This window comes from Lynx rufus, unplaced genomic scaffold (assembly GCF_022079265.1).
Source record: "Lynx rufus isolate CCGP_SWC_20201006 ecotype Redwood Valley unplaced genomic scaffold, mLynRuf1.p SCAF_18, whole genome shotgun sequence".
NCBI classification, from domain to species: Eukaryota; Metazoa; Chordata; class Mammalia; order Carnivora; family Felidae; genus Lynx; species Lynx rufus.
The window spans coordinates 14,059,810-14,081,549 of NW_025814832.1; the positions used below are offsets into that span (position 1 = coordinate 14,059,810).

The 21,740-nt window shown below is 38.5% G+C and overlaps 1 protein-coding gene across 1 annotated transcript in view; it reads right to left on the reverse strand.

Moving 5' to 3' along the window:
* The window catches only part of MED13 (mediator complex subunit 13), a 109,873-nt gene extending 93,350 nt beyond the window's left edge, over window positions 1-16,523 (reverse strand). The window contains exons 1-3 of the mRNA XM_047080928.1: window positions 16,321-16,523; window positions 14,290-14,524; window positions 5,250-5,418 (exon numbers count right to left, since the gene is read on the reverse strand). Of these exons, the coding sequence (XP_046936884.1) occupies window positions 5,250-5,418; window positions 14,290-14,524; window positions 16,321-16,386 (470 nt within the window). The 5' untranslated portion in view covers window positions 16,387-16,523. The remainder of the gene's footprint in view (window positions 1-5,249; window positions 5,419-14,289; window positions 14,525-16,320) is intronic.
* Between the last annotated feature and the right edge of the window lie 5,217 nt (window positions 16,524-21,740).

A 21,740-nucleotide genomic window follows, 5' to 3' on the forward strand; every position in this document is an offset into this window, starting at 1 on the left:
CAAAAATAGTATATATTATGCTTAATGGGTTAGCTTCATAATGGGCTAGAAGTGCAATAATTTATAATCTAATCTTTATCTACCTTCCCAATTATCATTCCATTGAATTCACTGGAAAAGTTAGTAGTCCCAAACCATAATTTAAAGCAACTGACAGACTTATATGCTGGGTTTTTCTACTTGCTTTTTCCTTTCCTTTTTTTTTTTTTAAATGTTTATTTATTTTTGGGAGGGACAGAGAGCGCACATGTGCACAAGTGGGGGAGGGGCAGAGAGAGAAAGGGAGACACAGAATACAAAGCAGGCAACAGGCTCCAAGCTGGCAGCATGGAGTCTGACACGGGGCTTGAACTCATGAAGCGTGAGATCATGACCTGAGCCAAAGTCAGATATTCAACCAACTGAGACACCTAGGTACCCCTCTACTTGCTTTTCTAAAGGGAGGGGAGATGGCAGGTAAGCTCCTATGAAAAAAGATTTGAGAAACAGCATTTATTCTTCCTGGATAAAATCAGTTTTGTACCACAACTATCCTTCAAGAGTAATTCAAAAGAGCATATACTATTTCTGATACCACCCCACTAATAAAACACAATTTGAATTTAGTCCCCCTTCTAAATGGGTCAGCCTCCTGGGGCACCTGGGTGGCTCAGTCAGTTGAGTGTCACACTTCAGCTCAGGTCATGATCTCATGGTTCATGGGGTCAAGCCCTGCGTCATGCTCACTGCTGTCAGCACAGAGCCCACTTTGGATCCTCTGGTCCCCCACGCCGCCCCTCCGCCACTCATGCTCTCTCTCAAAAATAAATAAACTTAAAAATAAATAAATAAATGGGTCAGCCCACAGAAAAACACTAGTGCTCAATTACAGAATTAAATAACAAGTAGAATCTACTAGATTTATGGAAATCTCCAATATGAAAAGTTGTATCTTCTATTAATAATAGCCCACTAAGAGAAATTCTTGCATGAAGAGAAATAAAGATACTTCCAGTATCTAACATGGCTCATTGAACACATTCATTTATTTCTACTTCTTTGTGAAGCAAAAATAGATAGTAAAAGGCAGGAGAAGCACAAAGAGAATGGTGGAAGTAAAGGCAACAGACAAACATGATCACAAAATTTGGGGAGCTAGCAAGCAAAAGCAAAAATAGTAACTAACTTAGTAAATAAGGACTAACGGGAAGATACCAAGGTAAAAAATGAATTAAACCCACAGAATCCCGAATCCCAGAGAGGTACAAAAGTTGAAGACACTGGTAGATCTTTGAAGGTGGATGCATGGTGTAACTAAAAAGAGAAAGAACGAAAGTTCAAATGATAAGTCAGACTCCTAGACCTACTTTTCCATCCTGTAGACAGGATCTTTACATCTTTCCAGATCAGTGGAAAACTTACAAGTTCACTCTGAATTGGATGAAACAGAGGGACTCTGCACTTAAAGATACTAGATACAGCTGAAATGATGTATTTAAAAGAGAAATTAAGTGAAAATCTAAATACCATACAAGTATAGTATTTCCCCAATATAAATGTACAACTACAGCCCCCTTTCCCCAGTAGACTCCCTAAACATCGGCAGCCAAGCTTATACTCTCTAGTTAGGATACTAAAGGACTCCTCCGGGAAAGCAATTAGCTTAAAGGAATGGGGGTGGGGAGGGACACATACAGATAGACAGGCAGCAGGCACCCAATAAAATGAACAGGTCCCCGACAAGTCACCCTACTAAAGCCTGCAATTTCATAGCTACTCACATACAAACAGAATTTCCAATCAGTATTTTAGTGCCCAGAAGTCTCAAGAGTAGAAAAGGAGGTAATTTAGATATTCAGGATCCCAAAATATTACTTCTCATGTACTCGCTTCTTAGGAAACTACTGGTGGATAGGCACTACCAAAATAGTTAAGACAAAAAAAGCAAACATGAGATCTAGGAAATAAGGGAAAGGGAATTCCCATGATGAATGCTGTGAAACGAGCCTATAGAACAACCAGTCCAAATTAGAACTGAAAAATGAAGGGCTCAAACATATATTTTTTTAAAATATTTATCCTAGGAGAGAGAAAGAGAGAGAGAAAGAAAGAACGTGAAGGCACATGGGGGAGGGGGCAGAAAGAGAGGGAGAGTGGCGCCTGGGTGGCTCAGTCAGTTGAGTGTCTGACTTCAGCTCGGGTCATGATCTCACAGTGAGTTCGAGCCCCGCGTCGGGCTCTGTGCTGACAGCTCAGAGCCCGGGGCCTGTTTCAGATTCTGTGTCTCCCTCTCTCTCTGACTCTCCCCTGTTCATGTTCTGTCTCTCTCTGTCTCAAAAATAAATAAACGTTAAAAAAAAAAAAAAAGAAAGAGAGGGAGAGAGAGAATCCCTAGCAGGCTCTGTGCTGACAGAGGGGCCCAAACCCATGAACTGTGAGATCATAGCCTTAGCTGAAATCTAGAGTTGGATGCTTAACCAACTGAGCCATCCAGGTGCCCCACAAATAAAGATATTAAGTGACAAGAGAGGGGAGCCTGGGTGGCTCAGTTGGTTGAGTGTCCAACTCTTGGATTTTGGCTCAGGTCATGATCCCGGGGTCATGGACTGAGCCCTGTGTCAGGCTCCGCACTGTGTGGAATCTGCTTAAAATTCTGTCTCTCTCTCTCTCTCTCTCTGTCTCTCTCTCTTTCTTTCTCTCTTCCTCCCCCCGCCCCTTTGCCCTTCTCCCTGGCTCATGCTCTCTAAAAATAAATCTTAAAAAACAAAACAAACAAACAAAAACACACAGAGGGCCACCTGAGTGGCACGAGTTGTTTAAGTGTCCTGATTTTTGGTTTTGGCTTCAGGTCATGATCTCAAAGTCTGGGAGTTTAAGCCCTGTGCCAGGCTCTGCACTGATGGTGCTTGGGATCCTCTCTTCCTTTTTCTGTCTCTCCTGAGTGCACTCTCACACACTCTCTATTCTCTCAAAAATAAATTAAAAAGAGAGAGAAAGAAAAAAGAAACTAATAGATTACACAAACTACTTGAAGGGAGGGAAGATTTGTGCTTCTGGTAAATAGTCTGGGAGTGAATCACCAATCAGTACATAGATCAAAGGTCAGAAAACTATAACTGAAAAGAGCTACAGGATAAATATTTTAGGCTAAATATTTTAGGCTTTGTGGGTCATCTATCTCTATTCGGCTGTGCTGTAGTGTGCAGGCAGGCATAAAATAATCCATAAATGAGTGAACATGGCTATGTTAAAATCAAATTTTACTTACAAAAACAGGTGGCAGGCTATATTTACCCTGTGGAGTAGTAGTTTACCAATCCCTGACATAGATAATTAAGTGAAAAAAGAAATAATCATGAACACAGAGGAAAACAAAAAGATACAGAAGAAATGGAATATAATCCTAATATACTATATGGCTTGGCTATAAATAGTATTTATATAATCATAGTAAATATTTTTTATGAACTCTTATAATCTTATTGGCAAGATAAGAAAGAAACAAAGGGAAAAGAACGCATACAAGTATATCAATGTCCAAGTGGTTGGGATGGAGGAAGAGTATAAAGTAACTAAACCATCAATACAAAGTCAATAGATTAATCCTGAATAACTGAAAACTCAAGAGTAAGCATGTTACTTGCTTTAAAATGTATAATAGGTAAATTACAAGAAAGTTAAAAGGATTAAAAGGGAATGCGTATAAGGAGCACATCTAGGAGTTGGGGCTCAGGATCACAGCTTTTCATCATTTTAGATCTTAGTAATCTGCTTGACTTCTTAAAACTGTATTATGTATTTGGTGAACACTGCTAATTACCAACCTGTATTTCCCCTTCTTCTAATTGCCTACCTAATGTCTATTCCCTCTTTCTTCTTCTAATCAGAAACCTTATTTTGTTCAGAGTAGCAATGCTTCCACATAAAAATATTTGTTTCTCTCAGGATAGACAGTGATATGTCAGCTAAAGTCTCTAAGAAGGAAACTATTTTCTGATTCAAGGGTCACCCCGTCTAAATTCTTCCCTTCCTCTTCCTGCCTGAATTCACTGTGAGTGAAATCCAAAGCAACAACACCCACTGGGACCATGTGGATGAAAGCCAAAGACTAAAGACGACATGGAAGAAAAGTCCAGGAAACCTGAGTCCTTGAAGACATTACTGAACCAATGCACTAGTATTGAACTATATACCCCCAGATTCCTTGCAATTGAGAAAAATCAATTCCTACATAAGGCAAGTGGTTAAGTCTTCTGTCTTTTGCAACTGAATTCATTCCTAACCTGTACAATTAATTTTCTTGTTGATAATAAAGGTTTATGTTCATTTTCAAAGAGGAAAAAATAAAAGAGCCTTGATTTGTCCAGGTTTATCTACTCATCCATTCTAATAAAACTAAAAAGAGAAGTTTAAAAGAACATTAAAAAAAGATGTGCACATAAGACAGAAAAGATGGCATCTCAGCAATGATACAACATAACCAAATGTTTACTTCATATCCTCACATCTTTCAGGGAAAACTAAAATATTTCCTTTTCCCTTCTCTCACATTCCATCTTACCACTGTTTTATCTCTCTTGAAACCTCACTAATTTAACAACTGCTTGGGACCAAATCTTCTAACAGGCTGTGTCTCAAACCATTTAAATCACAGAAAACTGTAGCAACCTAAAGCTTTTAACTGCACAGGAAAAGATGATATCTTAAAAGTCTTCTGTGCCTCTACCTACTCTACAAATTAGTGTCATAAATTTGCTTAATTCAAAGTTCAAGAAAATTACAAATACTCTAAGACTAAACAGGTCTTATATAGAAAAGCACAAATTTAAATTACTTTAAAGCAAAATGAGAAGTTTGGGAACGAAAAGAGCTAACTCAATCCAAAACATAACTACAGATCACTATCTTTTACAAGTATTAATATTACTTAACAGAGTACTGTGAATATATTTGCACTAGTATAGTACTAAAATAAGCACTGTTCATTGCTTAAGCCTCTGCTTTCATCCTACATTTTTTCTATCATCCCGAATAAAAATTTAGGCCACTATACTGAAACCACAACCTATTCTCACTTCAAGAAAATTCTTAAAATGTGTAAAAGAAAGGGTGAAGTGGTTAGAGAAAATCACATACTTACAGTACTTTGCCAAAATTAACCTCATTCATCTGTCTGTAAGATAGCTTGTTTTACTCCACATTTTCTGTAAAGCTATAAAAATTAACAAACCTAAGAAATGTTAAGTAAGAGTTTAAATAAGATAGCTTACCTTTTATTTATAGGTTTTTCATCTTTTTCATAAGGCTTTACAAACCACTTGCCAATGCGTACAAAGTTCCGGTTCATTAAACACCGTTCCAACAGATTGTGAACTGCTTTAAAAAGCAGAGTACGACATTCATAGGAAAGTCCATTCTCCCACACTCCATCTTCCTCTTCTACAAGAGAAATGAAAGAAACAAAAACTATATCTACTCAGAGCCAAGCAAAAAGTGTTACAATTTAAACTCTCAATTCGTAAACCCCCTACCACTTAGTACATTAAACCTACTGCACCTCAGAATATTGAGCTACCATCACTTCAATATATCTCTACACATTAAGATATCAGGTTTCAAAGTTACTCCATATGGAATAAAACACCTAAGTGCCATATATTCTACTAAAGTACCTGAAAATTATTTTCCCACTGCATAAAAAAGCAATGATGTAATGCAAACATACTGATTTGATTTCTGTATCCATGAAAAGACCATTTGTATAAGCTGGGATTTATTAAAGACACTCTATACCTGAAGTGCCAATTTCTAAGCTGGCTTACTTGTTAGTTACCTTGTCCTAATTCCTCTATTCATTCAGCTTGCCAAAAAAATTAGCTAGTTAATAATTAACCCAAAACATTTTATGTCCATCAGCATTCTAATCCACGACTCAACTATAAAAATAAGTGATGAATAAAAAGGAAGCTTTTGGCACACAGCCTAACAAGCAACGTATTATTAGCCACCTTAGGTCTCGTTTCAAACAAACGATTCCCATGATTACTATTCAGTATAGGATCCTCTACTGGGGGAAGAAATTTTAAAATATAAAAACCAAAATTTTAAATAGCACTTATGATATAGTTGTAACTACCCTCACTATTCATCAGTAAGCAGCAATTTTGCCAGCTCACCTATTAACCACTCCAAGTTAACTTATCAAAAAAATATTAACATAGTTATTTCAAGAGAAGTCCAGATGTAGTTTAACAAAAATGTATTACTCTATCCCTTTCATACCTTTAACAAAGCATCAAAAGAATACTGCTACAAACTGTCCTTGAGCTTTTTAACTTATTTTGTTTCAAATATAATTTAGTATCATTTCATAGCCTATGTCTTTGTAAACAATATACATATGAATCTTTCAATGTAAGTAAAAAAATACATAAAACCTTTCTTATTCAACACTAAAAATGTCTACACTACACTCATAGAAAAATAATAAACTATGATGCTTTTGAATAAAAGCAGAAGCATGTGTTTAGAGGGACACATGGTTTACATTCATAACCTACACAACAAATGGGAGAATGAACATTAACTAAAAAGCATATAATGACAGTGGACTTTAACTGCACTAGAAATTTGTGCCACTACAAAGTTAATGTTCTTTAAAGTGTTTTTTTTTTTAATTTTTTTTTTCAACTTTTTTTTTAATTTATTTTTGGGACAGAGAGAGACAGAGCATGAACGGGGGAGGGGCAGAGAGAGAGGGAGACACAGAATCGGAAACAGGCTCCGGGCTCTGAGCCATCAGCCCAGAGCCCGACGCGGGGCTCGAACTCACGGACCGCGAGATCGTGACCTGGCTGAAGTCGGACGCTTAACCGACTGCGCCACCCAGGCGCCCCTAAAGTGTTTTTAAAGTGTTTTAAATTAGTCAAGTCTTTCAAGTCAATTAATTATTTTTCCAAAAAGGTAAGCTTTAAAAAAAATGAGGTAACCTATAGAAAATGACAATACTTGAGAACTGGAATAATTTTAAATCATTAATATTAAGCATTAATATTAAAAATAAAAGGCTTTCACATTCTATTATATTATAGACAACCATATATAGATAGATCTATATAGATCTATCTATCTCTCTCTATATATATATGTATCCATTTAAAGCCAAAACTTCATGAGCTTCGCTTTATTAAAGAAAACAGTAAGCTAGGAGAAAAGAGAAGTGGCACACATGGACTTCAATTTAATTATTTAAGGGTCTAGATCACAAGTATATTTGTGAGTCGCTGAGAGAAAAAAATCTTAATGTGCTTTCAGGCTAATCAGATTCTATCACTTCAAAATTAAAGTCACATTAAAAGTTTTACCTCAAATTATGATGTATAATTACTTAAAATATGCATGTTTTTAATTCCAAGAAAGTTATCCTAGGAATATCTTCCAGTTCTTAACTTCTTTGTAATCTATTTAGTGTATTTTTATTGCCATTTACCTCAAAAATCCTTACCTTCTGAGAAGCACAATGGTTATAACATCTGTTCTATACAAGAAATCTTTACCAAAACTTTTTTAACTAGTTCTAAGTTCAAAAGCTACAAAAACCTAAGACACAGAATTACCATATTAAAGTTGTACAGTTACTATAAACTTCAAATATTGGAAAATTATTCACTTAAAACTTGAGAATGAATTTGCCTTCTTCCCAAAAAGAGTAAATAAAAAAGTGTTAGGAATAGTAAAAGCCTATAATACAATAATTTATATACATTTTTCTTCTTTTCTTGAGACACAGAGCAGGAGAGAGGGACAGCGGGAAAGAGAGACCATCCTAAGCAGGCTCCACACTCAATGCAGAGCCTGATGCAGGGCTTAATCCCAGGACACTGGGATTATGACCTCAGCTGAAATCAAGAGTTGGACACTCAACTGACTGAGCCACCCAGGCACCCCTACATACATTTTTTTTTAAACATAAAATCCAGTTACACCTGAATTTAAATGATTTAAGAATACTAAATACAGTTTAGGAAATTAATCAGCATTAATTTTCAAGCATTTCTCTCTCATTGCTTTAAGTTTTATCTAGGGAAACTCAGGTGAACTTAATGCTTTTATCTCGAGAAACTCAAGTGAACTTATCCTCATTTTACATCATACCCTCAAACTCCCACAATTTTCATTAACACTAAATGGGATTTAGGCATAAAACCACCACCTGTTAGGGTTTTCTAAGCCAACAAACATCTTAAGTACATCCTCACCTATACATCAAGTAACTAAGCAACTATTACACTAAAGTAACATAATTTCATTTTTCACTGCTGAGGAAACAAGTCCTAATAACTAACACTCAGTGAAAAGCCTAAAGATTTTTTTTGGTGTTTTTTTTTTTGGGGGGGGGAATCACGTAAAAATAAGAGACTACTGAGCAAAGCTTCTAATATCCTGATGTTATAATAACCATAGCAAAAATACTTCTCTACATGTTGTATTCAGATATGAAAAGTGAAATGGTACAGCCAACCCACCCAAGACAATGATATGTACCTCTTACACTAATTAAAACAAGTCCTTGAATTGCAACACAAGTACTACAATAGAGAAGGGAGGTAGAGGGGAACACATGGCAAATCTTTACCTAGCTCTTTTGAATTTAATCAACCATAGCCTAATGGAAAAAGTCTGCTTAATGCACTTAAATGTTTTTTCTCCTCTTGTATCTGTATCCCCAGAGAAAACAGGTTCAATTTTGTTTATAGTACTTTTCCATCAGAACTCTTAGCATTAGAATTCTTCATCATCGTTACTTGAAAAGTTTTTACAAAGTATCTATTTGAAAAAAACAATAAAAAAGTTCACATGCTAAATTTGATAACCATAAAATATTTTTTTCCTGAGGATACAAGACTACAGCGATGATGATAAACTATGTGATAGGTCATTAAAATAATTCTGAGTGGTGGGGCGCCTGGCTGGCTCAGTCGGTAGACATACGACTCTTGATCTGGGGGGTTGTGAATTCAAGCCCCTCATTGGATATAGACATTACTTAAAAATAAAATCTTTAAAAATAATAATTCTGAGTGGGGGAAAAAATGAAAAGAACAAATGAGCTGACACACCTAATACCTAATATTCAACATTTTTCTCAAAACTGACATCTTTAAACATTTCAACAATAGACCAGTAAAAAAGGAATCTTTTCCTAAATAATTTTGACAAACTATTAAAACACAACATACCCTAATGAATAATGAATGGGTCAAAATGATGGCAGAAAATACTACCTGAAAAAAAAATATCCTGAAAGAGTAAAGAGAAATGTTTATTTTTATTATTTTTTTTAATGTTTATTTTTGACAGAGAGAGAGAGAGAGAGAGAGAGAGAGAGAGAGAGACAGAGAATGAGCGAGGGAGGGGCAGAGAGAGAGGTAGATACAGAATCCAAAGCAGGCTCCAGGCTCTGAGCTGTCAGCACAGAGCCCGACGCGGGGCTCGAACTCACAGACCGCGAGATCATGACCAGAGCCGAAGTCGGACGCTCAACCAACTGAGCCAACCAGGCGCCCCAAAAAGAAATGTTTAAACGTCTAATTCAGCGTTTGTCTTGAATAATATAATTGCCCATTCACAGTCATTCACTCAACAAATATTACTGAGAGCCTTAAGCTGACAGCATCATTGATCTATGGCAAAACCTGAAAAGCTCTGGTTTAAATACCCTAATATATGTTGACGATTATCTTTGATATGAAGGTTTAAAAAAATATAGTTTCTTGCTCAAAATGCACAGTACACAGAAGAAACAGGACAAACAAAATTGTCCTAAAAGACAAGTGAATAAAAAAGCTGGGTCACAAGTAAATTATGGAAGAAGACAAAAATGAATTAACTCCCTTCAGGGTAGCTAGAGAACAAAAGTTTTTAGTTTGGCTGCACTAGATTCCTATACTTCACTGCTGTTTATCTATTTGTTAATCCTGTTAAAGCTGCTACTCAAGGTTAAATTCCATTATAATTAATATCCTTCAATAAAAGAATCTAAAATTCTAAGACTAACGAATGGCCCATTTAGTTTGACAGTATTATGATGAAATTCTTGTATAATGAAAAGTATTTGGACACGTAGCTAAAATTCCATATATACACCACAGGAGCCAGAAAAAATAACAAGTATTTTTAGCCCTGACTTTGTTTTTTTAGTTCTCAAGGTATCAAGTTTTCTCAAAGTCTCATCACATTCTAGCTGACTATAATTTTTTTTTAAAAGATGTAAACCTTCAGGAGAGGTTTTGTTTTTATTCTTATTTAAGGGAAAGACTAAAAGCCAATAATGACAGCAATAAAATTCCAAAAAAGTGAAGGCAAAAAACAAAAATACCCAGAAAAAATTCTTCTCCTTCAAGGACACACTAATGGTAATAAAACAATCTTGCTTTGATGCAAACTAATAGCACACTTAAAAGAACAAATCAGTCCTGCCCACTATAGATAGGACTTGTGACCAGAGAAATTAAGCTAAAATTTTCCCAGCACCAGTTTTATATTTCTATCACACAACCACTAAATGAGGTCTGCTACAAATGTTAAAGCAAAAAAAAAAAAAAAAAGAAAAAAAAAGAAATTTAAGGCTGTAATCAAGAGAGGAATTTTGTTCCCTAATCCTTCTTCTATCAAAACATACTGATATTGGGGCCCCTGGGTGGCTCAATCGGTTGAAGGTCTGACTTCAGCTCGGGTCATGGTCTCGCACTCTGTGAGTTTGAGCCCCGCATCAGGCTCTGTGCTGACAGCCTGGAGCCTGCTTCTGATTCTGTGTCTCCCTCTCTCTCTGCCCTTCCCCCACTCATTCTCTGTCTCTCTCTGTCAAAAATAAACATTAAAAAAAAAACCACATACTGATATTCATTCAACTACCCATTCTCAGAGGAAAGAGCAAAAAGTTAAAAACAAAATTAAAAAAAAATAGTAGTAAGTAGAAGTTTTTGGCTTTGGGATTCAAAGAATATTCTGAACAAATGTCTTCCTGGAATGTTAGTTAGGCCAATACTAGTTAGCACAAACCCTAACCCAAAAATCATTAGGTCTTTGCAAATTACTAAACAGTACTGACTACTGCTACAAAACAAATAACAGAGTTTGAAGTATCAAAATAGATTTGGTTTGCTGTGACAGATTTTTACCAATTAGCAACATGACAGATTTCTACCAATTAGCTATAAGGTGAGTTTACATTCTATTTCTATACCTCATCTACACTTGAAAAGAAAGGAACCCAAACATAGGCTACACAGACAAAATTTAAAATGCACTATAGAACCTGATCAGACTCTTCAGAACTATCAAGATTATCAAAACAAGAAAAGTCTGAGAAAATATCAGTCTAGAACAGCCTAAGGAAATGGGACAACTAAATGCAGTATCCTGAATGAGGCAGAGGGTAGAAAAAGAATTTCAAGTAAAAATAAAGGAAACCCAAATAATGTATACACTTTAGTTAATACCACTGTATCACTATCAGTTCATTAGTTGTGAAAAATGTTAACAATACATAAGATACTCAAAATAAAAGCTAGGTGAGAATTATATAGGAACTTTCTATACTATCTTTGCAAATTTTATGTAAAACTTCTAAAATTAAGAGTTTATTTTTAAAAATACACTAAGGATGACACGAAGAAAGGGGTTAAGCAAAGGCAATTCTGTACTTTTATAACTAAATATTTCAGTTAATAAGAAAAACAGAATTTTACTCTTTGCAAAATAGAATGCTTTCTCTCCTTTCCCCACCAAGAAGGGAAATATCACCATAATCACAAACATTTCAGTAACAAGATGTCATAGGTGCTGAACCAAACAGAAGGGCACTGCCTGTGCCTGCAAAAAGCAAGCTCAAACTAAATTAACCAGCTTTTTAGTTACCACCTGGGTCCTTCCGGTTCCCCTTTCCTCAGTGCTACACCTCCACTTGGAACTCAGGATTGCCTCCTGCAGCTGATGCCACCCCTACTGTCCAGCTGCTCTCTTCTCAGGGGAGCTTAAAAGAAGGGAATAGAGTGCCACAGATGGGAAGAAATGAAAAAGGGGTTAGCTAGACAGACAGAGGCAGACTAATTATCCCAAAAGGGAGGCAGACGGTGTCCCTGGAGCAAAGAAAAGGGCTAGACAAATATACTCCATCTGAAAAGACCTTATTATTCTTTAAGATATGTCTGATTTAAGTAACAACATTCTAAAGTAAATGACAAGGGGGGTGGGGGAGAAAGCTAAAACATTACATAAATACCAATGACTATACGCACTACAGAACAGGCTTTGGAACGGTAATTACGATTATACATACTACTCCTAATATATTTTGCTTTACTATTTCAATTGCTTTCACTTTGACAAAATTTTTAAAGTTAATTCCCATTCAGTGGCATTCAGCAAAATCTAACAACAATTAAAACCTAATATGCCAAAATTATATTCATTTACATTCAAGATCAATATTTTAAAATACAGGTACTACCATTTTTTTTAGTTATGCAAAAAAGCAAAATTAAACTACAGAAGCAGTTTTTTAAACTGTAGCCCAGTTTTAGGAGAAAACATTTAGCATAACGTGAAACTTAGGGGAGAAAAAAAATCCACACAGTATTTTCATTTAACTTTAATAGGCTTTACTTCTAAAACATTAGTCCTACTATGGTAAAACTGAATACCTCACACCTGTTAAAATTCTTTGATTTCACAAAATGTATTACATGGAATCTGGGGGGAAATGGTCTGTTCATATGCTCTGCCAATTTTATTAACACTGAAATCCCCAAGTCAGCATTATAGTTTATCAACAACTAGTTTTTATCTATATCATTAAAATAGTTCCCAAAATTTTTGTAAGGTGGTTTTTATGACCACTTAAAATAAAGATTAAAATAACTCCAGCATACCAAAGTCAATGGAAGAAAAAGGAAGCTGGCAAGCTTACCTTTTGACATGACAATTAAAAAGCAGCAGCATCTTGCTGATGCCAGGAAGAAATTTCATATCCTCATATATATGTATATATCATATATTTGTGCATGTACATATATATAAACACATCACTTTACATATTTAGAACTACACTGCATACTTAGAACTAAGAACTAATCTCTCCAGCAGGGATCTTATTAGGAAAGCTGGAAAGCCGGAAAGCATTTATCATAAAAGAACTGCAATCACTCTCAAAATAAGGATTAGCACTGAAAGGTTTGTTCATTAGAAGGTAAAGGCGACTTTCAAAACAAATATAACACATATATTCCTACAGAAAAGTTAGTCTTACTAAGGGCTTATTTGAGACAGCCACCTGGATTACATTACATCCAAAAATAAAATAGGTCTTACAGGTCAAATGGACACTAATAGAAATTTCAGAGTACTCAATTTCAAATAATGCTTTTTTTTAGTTATCTAAAAATCCTAAATTTACCTGTCAAGAATCATTACCAAACATCTTGCTGAAGTGGTTGGTACCTTACATGCAAATAACTAATCATTTACATTCCTATCATCAAAGATTCAGTTAACATTGATTCTTACAAAGTAAGCAAAAGCATCAGTGATTACTATAAGAGAGCTAGAGTTTCTTTTTCTAAAGTAACATTTAGTCCTAAAAGTCACAAAAATAAGACAGAAGTAACCTTATTGATACATTTATAATAAAATTATTTCTGTGTAACTTTTTTGATTATGACCCCATGTTCTATATAAGCTAAATAAGTTGGCACTAGTCTCATCTTAATGATAGTCTTTGATGAAACAGTATCTAAAATAAAAGAATCACTTTCCAAAAATAACACAATTAACATATGCTTTCATTCGTTAATATAACAATAACTAAATATGTATCTGAAAAAACACGAGAAAGTTACAACATTTCTAGATACCCCTATAAACTATCTGCATATTCATACAGTAGACAGCAATGGCAAAATTGACTCAAATAGTTAGTTACATATGCCTACAAATTACTGTTAGGAACTTTATGCTCCCCCATTCCATTTTTCTTAGGTAATGTAACATGTCTTCCCTGTGCCCTGTCTGTAAGAAGTTCACAAGGAAACTGGGTGGTGAAAGAACAGTTATTCAAGGCTAAAGCCTACCACAGTATGGATAATTTAAGTAAAATAAAATAACCAGAGTGAAATAAGCTAAATTTTTATCTGGCTTCATACCTAACAGTGTTTCACACACAAAAATATCTCAATTTGTAATATAAATGATTTTTAGGAAAAGTATACAATGTTGCTGTATCATTACTTAGAAATGATAAGTTGCTTTCACCTGACAAGTCATGGTGAATAAGGTCAGCAAAATTGGGGTCTTCACCCCACCAAAATATCCACAATTCTCTTCTTCCAGGTCTCTGATCTCGCCGCCAAACACCGAGTACATCTGCCTTAAGGCAGCGACTAAAACTGCTCAAAATGGGGTCTTCCTCTGTCACCGGAAACAGAATAGGGGCAGAAGTTGGGCCTTGCCATACATATCTTTTCCATTTAATTCCCGTCAAGTCAGCCTAAAGAAAAGAAAGCGTGATTATTGCACATTCACTCAAAGTCAAAAGCACTCACTTTTAAAGTCCCTTCTTTAAGACATTATAATTTTTCAATATATACTTAAGATATTAAAGCAGATTGACTGAAAAAAAAAATGTTTGATAAGTGAACCAAAAATTTAAGGACCAGAAACAGTTAAAAAATTAACACTGACATATCACTGAATATCAACAAATACTGTGTCCCAAAGAGAAATAAAAGAAATGTAATAATGTTAAATACAAACATGTACTTTAATACTGCATACTTAGTAAACATTTCCTAAGTTCTGTTCCAACTGGTCACACTTGTAACAGAAAATTAATTTTTAAAGACTCATCATTCCATGTTTATAGAAGTGATGTCTCTAATGAAAAGAAACGTGAACTATAACTGAAAAAATTTATTAGTTCTTCACATATCCCTTTTAGGAAAAGTGAAATAGGTGCTCACAAAGAACTGTCAAGATTTGTAGTAGTCTATTTTCAAAGAACCTGATACTAAAAGTACCAAAAATAGACGGAGCCAGAAATGTAAAACCTGCTGTTATGTCTTAACATCTGAAGATGATGCTGATTAATGGACATTGTACAAGAAAACATTTTATAAGAGAGAAGGGCGCTAAAAATCCCTATTTGGCACAGTGAAAGAAATTCGACAGAGGAAATTCAGTAATTCTTTACTGCGCTTAAAGGTGTAAAGCCTAAAGTGCCAAAAATGAAACTGCTGATACATGACTGGCAGTTTACACTTGCCAACTAGTTGTGCTCCGCCCACTCAGTTCACTTACCTATCAGATTCTCTCTTAATATTTCTCATAGCACAGAAAATATAAAAAAAGTCACTGAAACTTTAAATCATGGGTGAAGCTAAGCTATTGCCCAACTGAGGACTAAATATTTGCAACAGTTGGTACTTTTCAAAGTCTTAACAGTTGGATGTTCCCAGAACTGGGCCAACCTATACAATTGTCATTCTTGCATCCAACTTCCCTAGACTTTTCAATAAAACGAGGAGCAGCCTGCTCAAAGCATTCTAAAAATACAAGCAAAAGACAAAAAAAAAAAAAAAATTAGTGCAAAATCATGACACGTCCATTAGTCCGTTTCACTCTCACACAAACATAATGTAATAAAAGCAAGATGGCTAGAAATTGTCAAAACGGTAAACTGTTTTCAAAGTTTAAAGAGAAAACACATGAAACAGTATCTACTGGTTTTTATACAGAGATATGAACTCATCGGAGGAAAAAACTAATCTGCTAGTTTGACTCATTAGAAGAACGTAAAACGAAAAGAGATTTTTAGTATCTAAGTTCCGGGGTACTGTTTATTAGGGGAAACCAAACTACCGGAGTGAGGCATAAAGGCACCGGGAGAATGGGCAATATGCAAAGTGTGAAGAAAGATACACGGTCAATAAGGTGAAAAGCAATAGTTAAGAAACACAGAGGGAAATGTGAGTGTCCAGCCAGATAAGGAGCACAAGTTGAAGGCAGGACTATGGTGAGAAAGAGTCAGAAACAAGGAAGGAAAAAAAAAAAAAAAAAAAAGCCAGCACTCCTACACCAGAGCCCAGGATGGTGGGTGAGCGAACGCGTTTCCCGGGGTTGGTGCGGAGCTGGGCCGCCACGCCGGCCCTGGCTGGGCCTAGCCTAGGGACTCGGGCATCTGGATCAGACCCGGACCCCCTCCCCCACGGCCCAAGGGCGCACCTCGCCGCCCCCTCCCCCACCGCCCCGTTCGCCGGGGCCTCTGCCCGCGGCCCGGGCACTTACCAGGCAGAAGAGGTTACAGTGACAATCTTCCAGGCTGGCCCCGTTCGGCACGAAGGAGGAACTCATCGTCCCTCACAGCAGCCGCCGCCGGCGCCACAACCCACCATCCGCCATTACCGCCGCCTCCGACCAGAGAGAGAAACACAGACACCGGGGAGGGCGGGGGGGTGGTGGTTGGGGGAGCGGTGGAAGAGGAGGCCGCCGGGCCGCCCGCCCTCCCCACCCACCCCCCCCGCCGCCGCGAGCAGCCCCCGCCGCCCGGCCGGCACCTAGCCGCCCGGGGCCCAGGGCCGGCGGGAGGGCCGCGCCGCGCTCGCCCCGCGGGCCGGACTGCAGCCGCCGCGGAGCCCGCGGACGCTCGTTCCTCTCTGGGGGACAGAGGAGATATGGGCCCCTTCCACCAGGAAAAATAATAAATTACACAATAAATAATTAAAATCGAGTCCGAGAGGGCGGAGCACAAGCCCTGGAGACTTCTCCCGGGCGGGGAGGCGCCCGTAGAGGGGCAGGAAGGGCAAGAACCGGGAGAGAAGCTCAGGCCCCCGGCCCGGCAGCGGCGATGTCCTTAAGCCCAGAATCTCTTCAGCGGCGGAGGTGGTGGCGGCGTCTGCGGGCTGAGACCATTCTCTGGCTGTGTCTTCGTGTCGTCCCTGGGCCAAGCCGGCCTAACGTCTGCTCTACTGCGGCCTCACCGCCCGGACGCCGTAGTCTCCCCCATTTTGTGGGCCCAGCGGGCGGTGTTTTTCCCCCTTTAATCCGAATTCACGGGTTTTCCCTTCGCTTTAATGGCGGCCACAGGGACCAGCTCGCCCTCTCTGCTCGCCCATTGGCCGCCTTGAGGTCACGTGGGCTCGGGCTCCGTGGGGAGGAGGAGAGAGAAGGGAGTGAGAGAGGGCCGGGAAGCTTTCGGCGGAGGCGGTGAGCCCTGGGGACCGGACAACCAGCTGGCGGCTACTAAGATAGCGCCATCTGCTGGGTGCCCCAGCTAGTGTAAGATGACCCCGGGCCCCAGGCCCTACCTTGTTCCTTGCTGGGAATTTGCAGTGCAAGAGGGTTGTATCACAAATCTGATAATTACGTGGAAATCAGTTTGATTTCGTCGTAAGAGAAAGTGTTGTAAAAATTCTCAGGCATCCTCAATCCTCATTTTTTCCAGGGGACCACTGAGGTGTTTTGCAAACCTCCGAGCTTGGGAGTCAGACGACCTGAGATAGAACTTGGACCCTTAAAAGTTGTGATACTAAGAAAGAAATGTATAAGAAACAATATAGCCTCGTTGTTAATAGCCTGAGAGTTAGAGCCACACTGTTGGGGTTCAAACCTTGAGCTAGTCACCTCTTTGTGTCTCAGTTTCCTCATTTGTGAAGTGGGGAAGAGATACCCCCTATCTCACAGGATTGTTGTGATAATTAATACATATAAAGCAGGTATCCCAGTACCTGGGATAGATCTGCATTGCTAAGAGTTATCTATTATTGTTGTCATCATTACCTCATAAGATTATTGTGAGGAGTTGGTGAACCAGTCAGTTTAAGTGAAGTGCCCACCAGTATAATCTCTGTGAGAACTAGAACTTTGTTTTGCTTACCGCTGTATCACTAGGGCATAAAACAAGGTTCCTAGAACACAGTAGGTGCTTGATATTTGTAAATCTGCAAATCAATGAATAGTAAGAAGTGGCAAGTAAGATATTAGTACTAGATTACACTTAAGTATAAGAATTCAAACATTTTCCCTGAGGTTTTCTCTCTCCCCTAACAGTGGGGAGAGAGAAAGGAAGTAAGAGAGAATGGAAGAAGGGAAGGAGAGGTAAAGGTGAATCAAAAGTTAGGGGGTGCCTGGGTACTCAGTTAGTTGAGCTTCCGACTCTTGATTTGGACTCAGGTTACAATTTCATGGTCAAAAGATCCAGCCTCGCATGGCTCGCTCTGTGCTGGGAGTGGAGGCTGCTTAAGATTCTCTCTCTCATCTTGATGATGAAAGTTGAACTTTCTTTCATGTATTTGTTGTCTTTAAAATTTTTATTTCTTGGGTGGGGCACCTGGGTGGCTGAGTCAGTTGAGCATCCGACTTGGACTCAGGTCATGATCTGGGGGTTCATGGGTCCGAGCCCCACATCGGGCTGTACTGACAGCTCAGAGCCTGGAGCCTGCTTCAGATTCTGTGTCTCCCTCTTGCTCTGCCCCTCCCCCACTCATGCTCTGTCGCTCTTGCTCTCAAAAATAAATATTAAAAAAAATTTTTTTTAAAGATTCTCTCCCTTTCCCTCCCCCCTCCCCCATTCACACATGTGGGTGTGCACACTCTCAAAAAAAGGAAAAAAAAAAGAAAGAAACATTCTTTCTTGAGTTAGGATTTACCATAATTTTACATCATAATTGCCTTTGTAATATAAATGATGGGCTCTTCCATGTCACTTCTACAGCCATGGAATGGAAAGCATTCTTTAGTCAACCATTCATTCATCTATGATGATTAAAAGCCAAAATCTTAAAGCCCAAAGCCTGTAGAAAAAGTTCTGCCTCTTACTAGTTGATCTTGGATTAAATTTTACTTCAGATGAAATAAATTTCTACTACTCTCTGCTTTTGTATTGTAAAATGAAGATAATAAGTGTTTTTGGGGGGCATGTGGCTGGCTGAGTTGGTTAAGCATCATTCTTGATTTCGGCTTAGGTCATAATTTCATGTCTCATGGGATCGAGCCCCATACAGGCTCTGCTCTGACAGTACGGAGGCTACTTGGGATTCTCTCTCCCTTTCTCTCTGCCCCTCGCAGCCCCCCCCAAAATAAATAAATAAATAAACTTTTTAAAAAAAGTACTTTTCTCCTAAAGTGTCTGCTGAATGACACATTGTAGGTATAGGGCTTGCCACAGTGCTTACTAAATGTTAGCTATTAAAATACTTTTAAAAATCATTATTGAGGGGCGCCTGGGTGGCTCAGTTGGTTGAGCGATTGACTTCGGCTCAGGACATGATCTCAAGGCGCCTGGGTTCGAGCTCTGCGTCTGGCTCTGTCCTGACAGCTCGGAGCCTGGGGCCTGCTTTGGATTCAGTGTCTCCCTCTCTCTCTCTCTGCCCCTCCCCCGCTCATGCACATGCGCGCTCGCGCTCTCTCTGTCTCAAATAAGTAAACATTAAAAGAATTAAAAAAAAACAAAACAAAACATTGAGCATCTGCGTGCTTAACTGAGTGTGTTCCTGGTCTTTGCTAGGCCTGGGATACAAATATGAATAAGATACCTGCCTGTCTCTCAAGATTCCTGAAAAGAGGCAATAAAGGAAACATTTCCCACAGAATCAGATAAAATACGATGAAGGTGATTGCTTGAATAAGGCATGTATCAACTATGGCACAATAGGAGGAGGAGCACCAAAGTCAGAGAAGGCATCTTAAAGTAGGTAGCATTTGAAATCAGATTTAAAGGATAAAATGAATTCTTATAAAGCCCTTTGAAGCAGTTAAATCTTATTAAGCCCAATTCAGATCCAAAGGCCACATATCAAAGTCAATTATACAACCAAGACTAATTTAATCCAGGAGCTCAAATTAGCTGAAGTCCACATCCTTTCTGAGTGCCAGCACCAGGGAGACAGCAATTCCCAGACCCCATAAGGTAAGAGCGCCTCTCCACATCTCTTTTTCCCTGATAGAATCCTCAGATCTTTGTTCCCACTGCTTTTGGCACTCTGAAATGTCCTTCCCCACCTTTTATTTTATCCAAAACATAGCCATCCACTTTGGAAGTCTCACCCTCCATTGCTCAGGCCCCAACTCAAGCACCTTCCTCAGGACTCCAGAGGCAGGTAGAATCTCCCTGAAACATTTGGAAAGTAACATTTGTTTGACCTTTCATTTGAATATCATTCTTGTCAAAAAGAAGAGAGAGGAGATAGAAGAAGACCCAGGAGAAAATGTCCCAGAAAGGATCATGAAAGGAGCAAGACAGAGAAAGAGGGGTGAAAAAGCAAAAGAGAGAAACTGAGAGAAAATGGAGAAACAAGGTGGAGGAAAGGGACACCAAATGTGAGAGGAATGGAAACATCATGGAGAGAAGAGAAAAGATCAATATCAGCACACAGAGAACATGTCAGTAACCACCTACCTTCTCTTAAAATGCTATTTTGTGTCAGTTTTAAAGTAACGGAAATAAAACAGTATATGCACTTTGTCAAAAGTTTGGAAGATACAGAAAAGTGTAAAGATGAAACGTTTTAAGTGTACACTTTTTTTTTTTTTTTTTAATGCCCAAGGGGTGCCTGGGTGGCTCAGTCAGTTGAGCATCTGACTTCAGCTCAGGTCATGATCTTGTGGTTCGTGGGTCGAGCCCTACGTTGGGCTCTGTGCTGACAGCTCAGAGCCTGGGGCCTAGTTCAGATTCTGTGTCTCCCTCTCTCTCTCTGCCCCTCTCCCGCTCACACTCTGTCTCTCTCTCTCTCAAAAATAAATAAACATTTAAAAAAATTTTTTTAAATGCCCATTACATCACCATTCATAATCAACCATCTTTTAACATTTTGACGTTTTTCCTTCCAGACTTTTCCTTATATACATATATATCTCCGACATGGTTGAAGTCATACTACATATACATTTTACTACACATATTTACTATCTAGTTAATGTGTCAGGTCATGTATGAACAAGGCATCGGATATACAAGGAGTTCATAATCTTGCTAGATATGGCAATTGGATAGTTAGACCAACTAGGATCAAAACTCCACACTGCCTGCTAGCTCCCTAACTTCCATTTACTCATTAGTAAAATGTGTATGCAACAATAGCACCCAAATGTTAGAGTTGTTGTGACAAAGGAGATAATCTAAGTAAAATAGGAGAGCCAATCAGGAATGCTAAGGTGAATGTTAGTTGCCTTGGGGTGCTAATCACCTATTGTCTTTGACCCTTTGAAATGTGAATTTGCTCAATGATCTACATTTAAAATTGTTCTCGGGGCGCCTGGGTGGTGCAGTCGGTTAAGCAAGCGTCCGACTTCAGCCAGGTCACGATCTCGCGGTCCGTGAGTTCGAGCCCCGCGTCGGGCTCTGGGCTGATGGCTCAGAGCCTGGAGCCTGTTTCCAATTCTGTGTCTCCCTCTCTCTCTGCCCCTCCCCCGTTCATGCTCTGTCTCTCTCTGTCCCAAAAATAAATAAACGTTGAAAAAAAAAATTAAAAAAAAATTGTTCTCTAACTCCTTCACCCTTTTAGGGACTCCATTCTGAAAAGAACAGTGGATGTACCTGGCCTCCAGGACAGGGGACAGATACATCATCTAAGACAGAGAAAGTCTAGGAAAGGGCAATGTCGGACTTTAGGACTAATGTTCCCCACCTGTTCTGAAAAATCCCAGGGTCTAGAGCAGAGCTATCCAATGGAAGTGTAATATTAGCTAAAGAAGTAATTAAAACTTTTTCA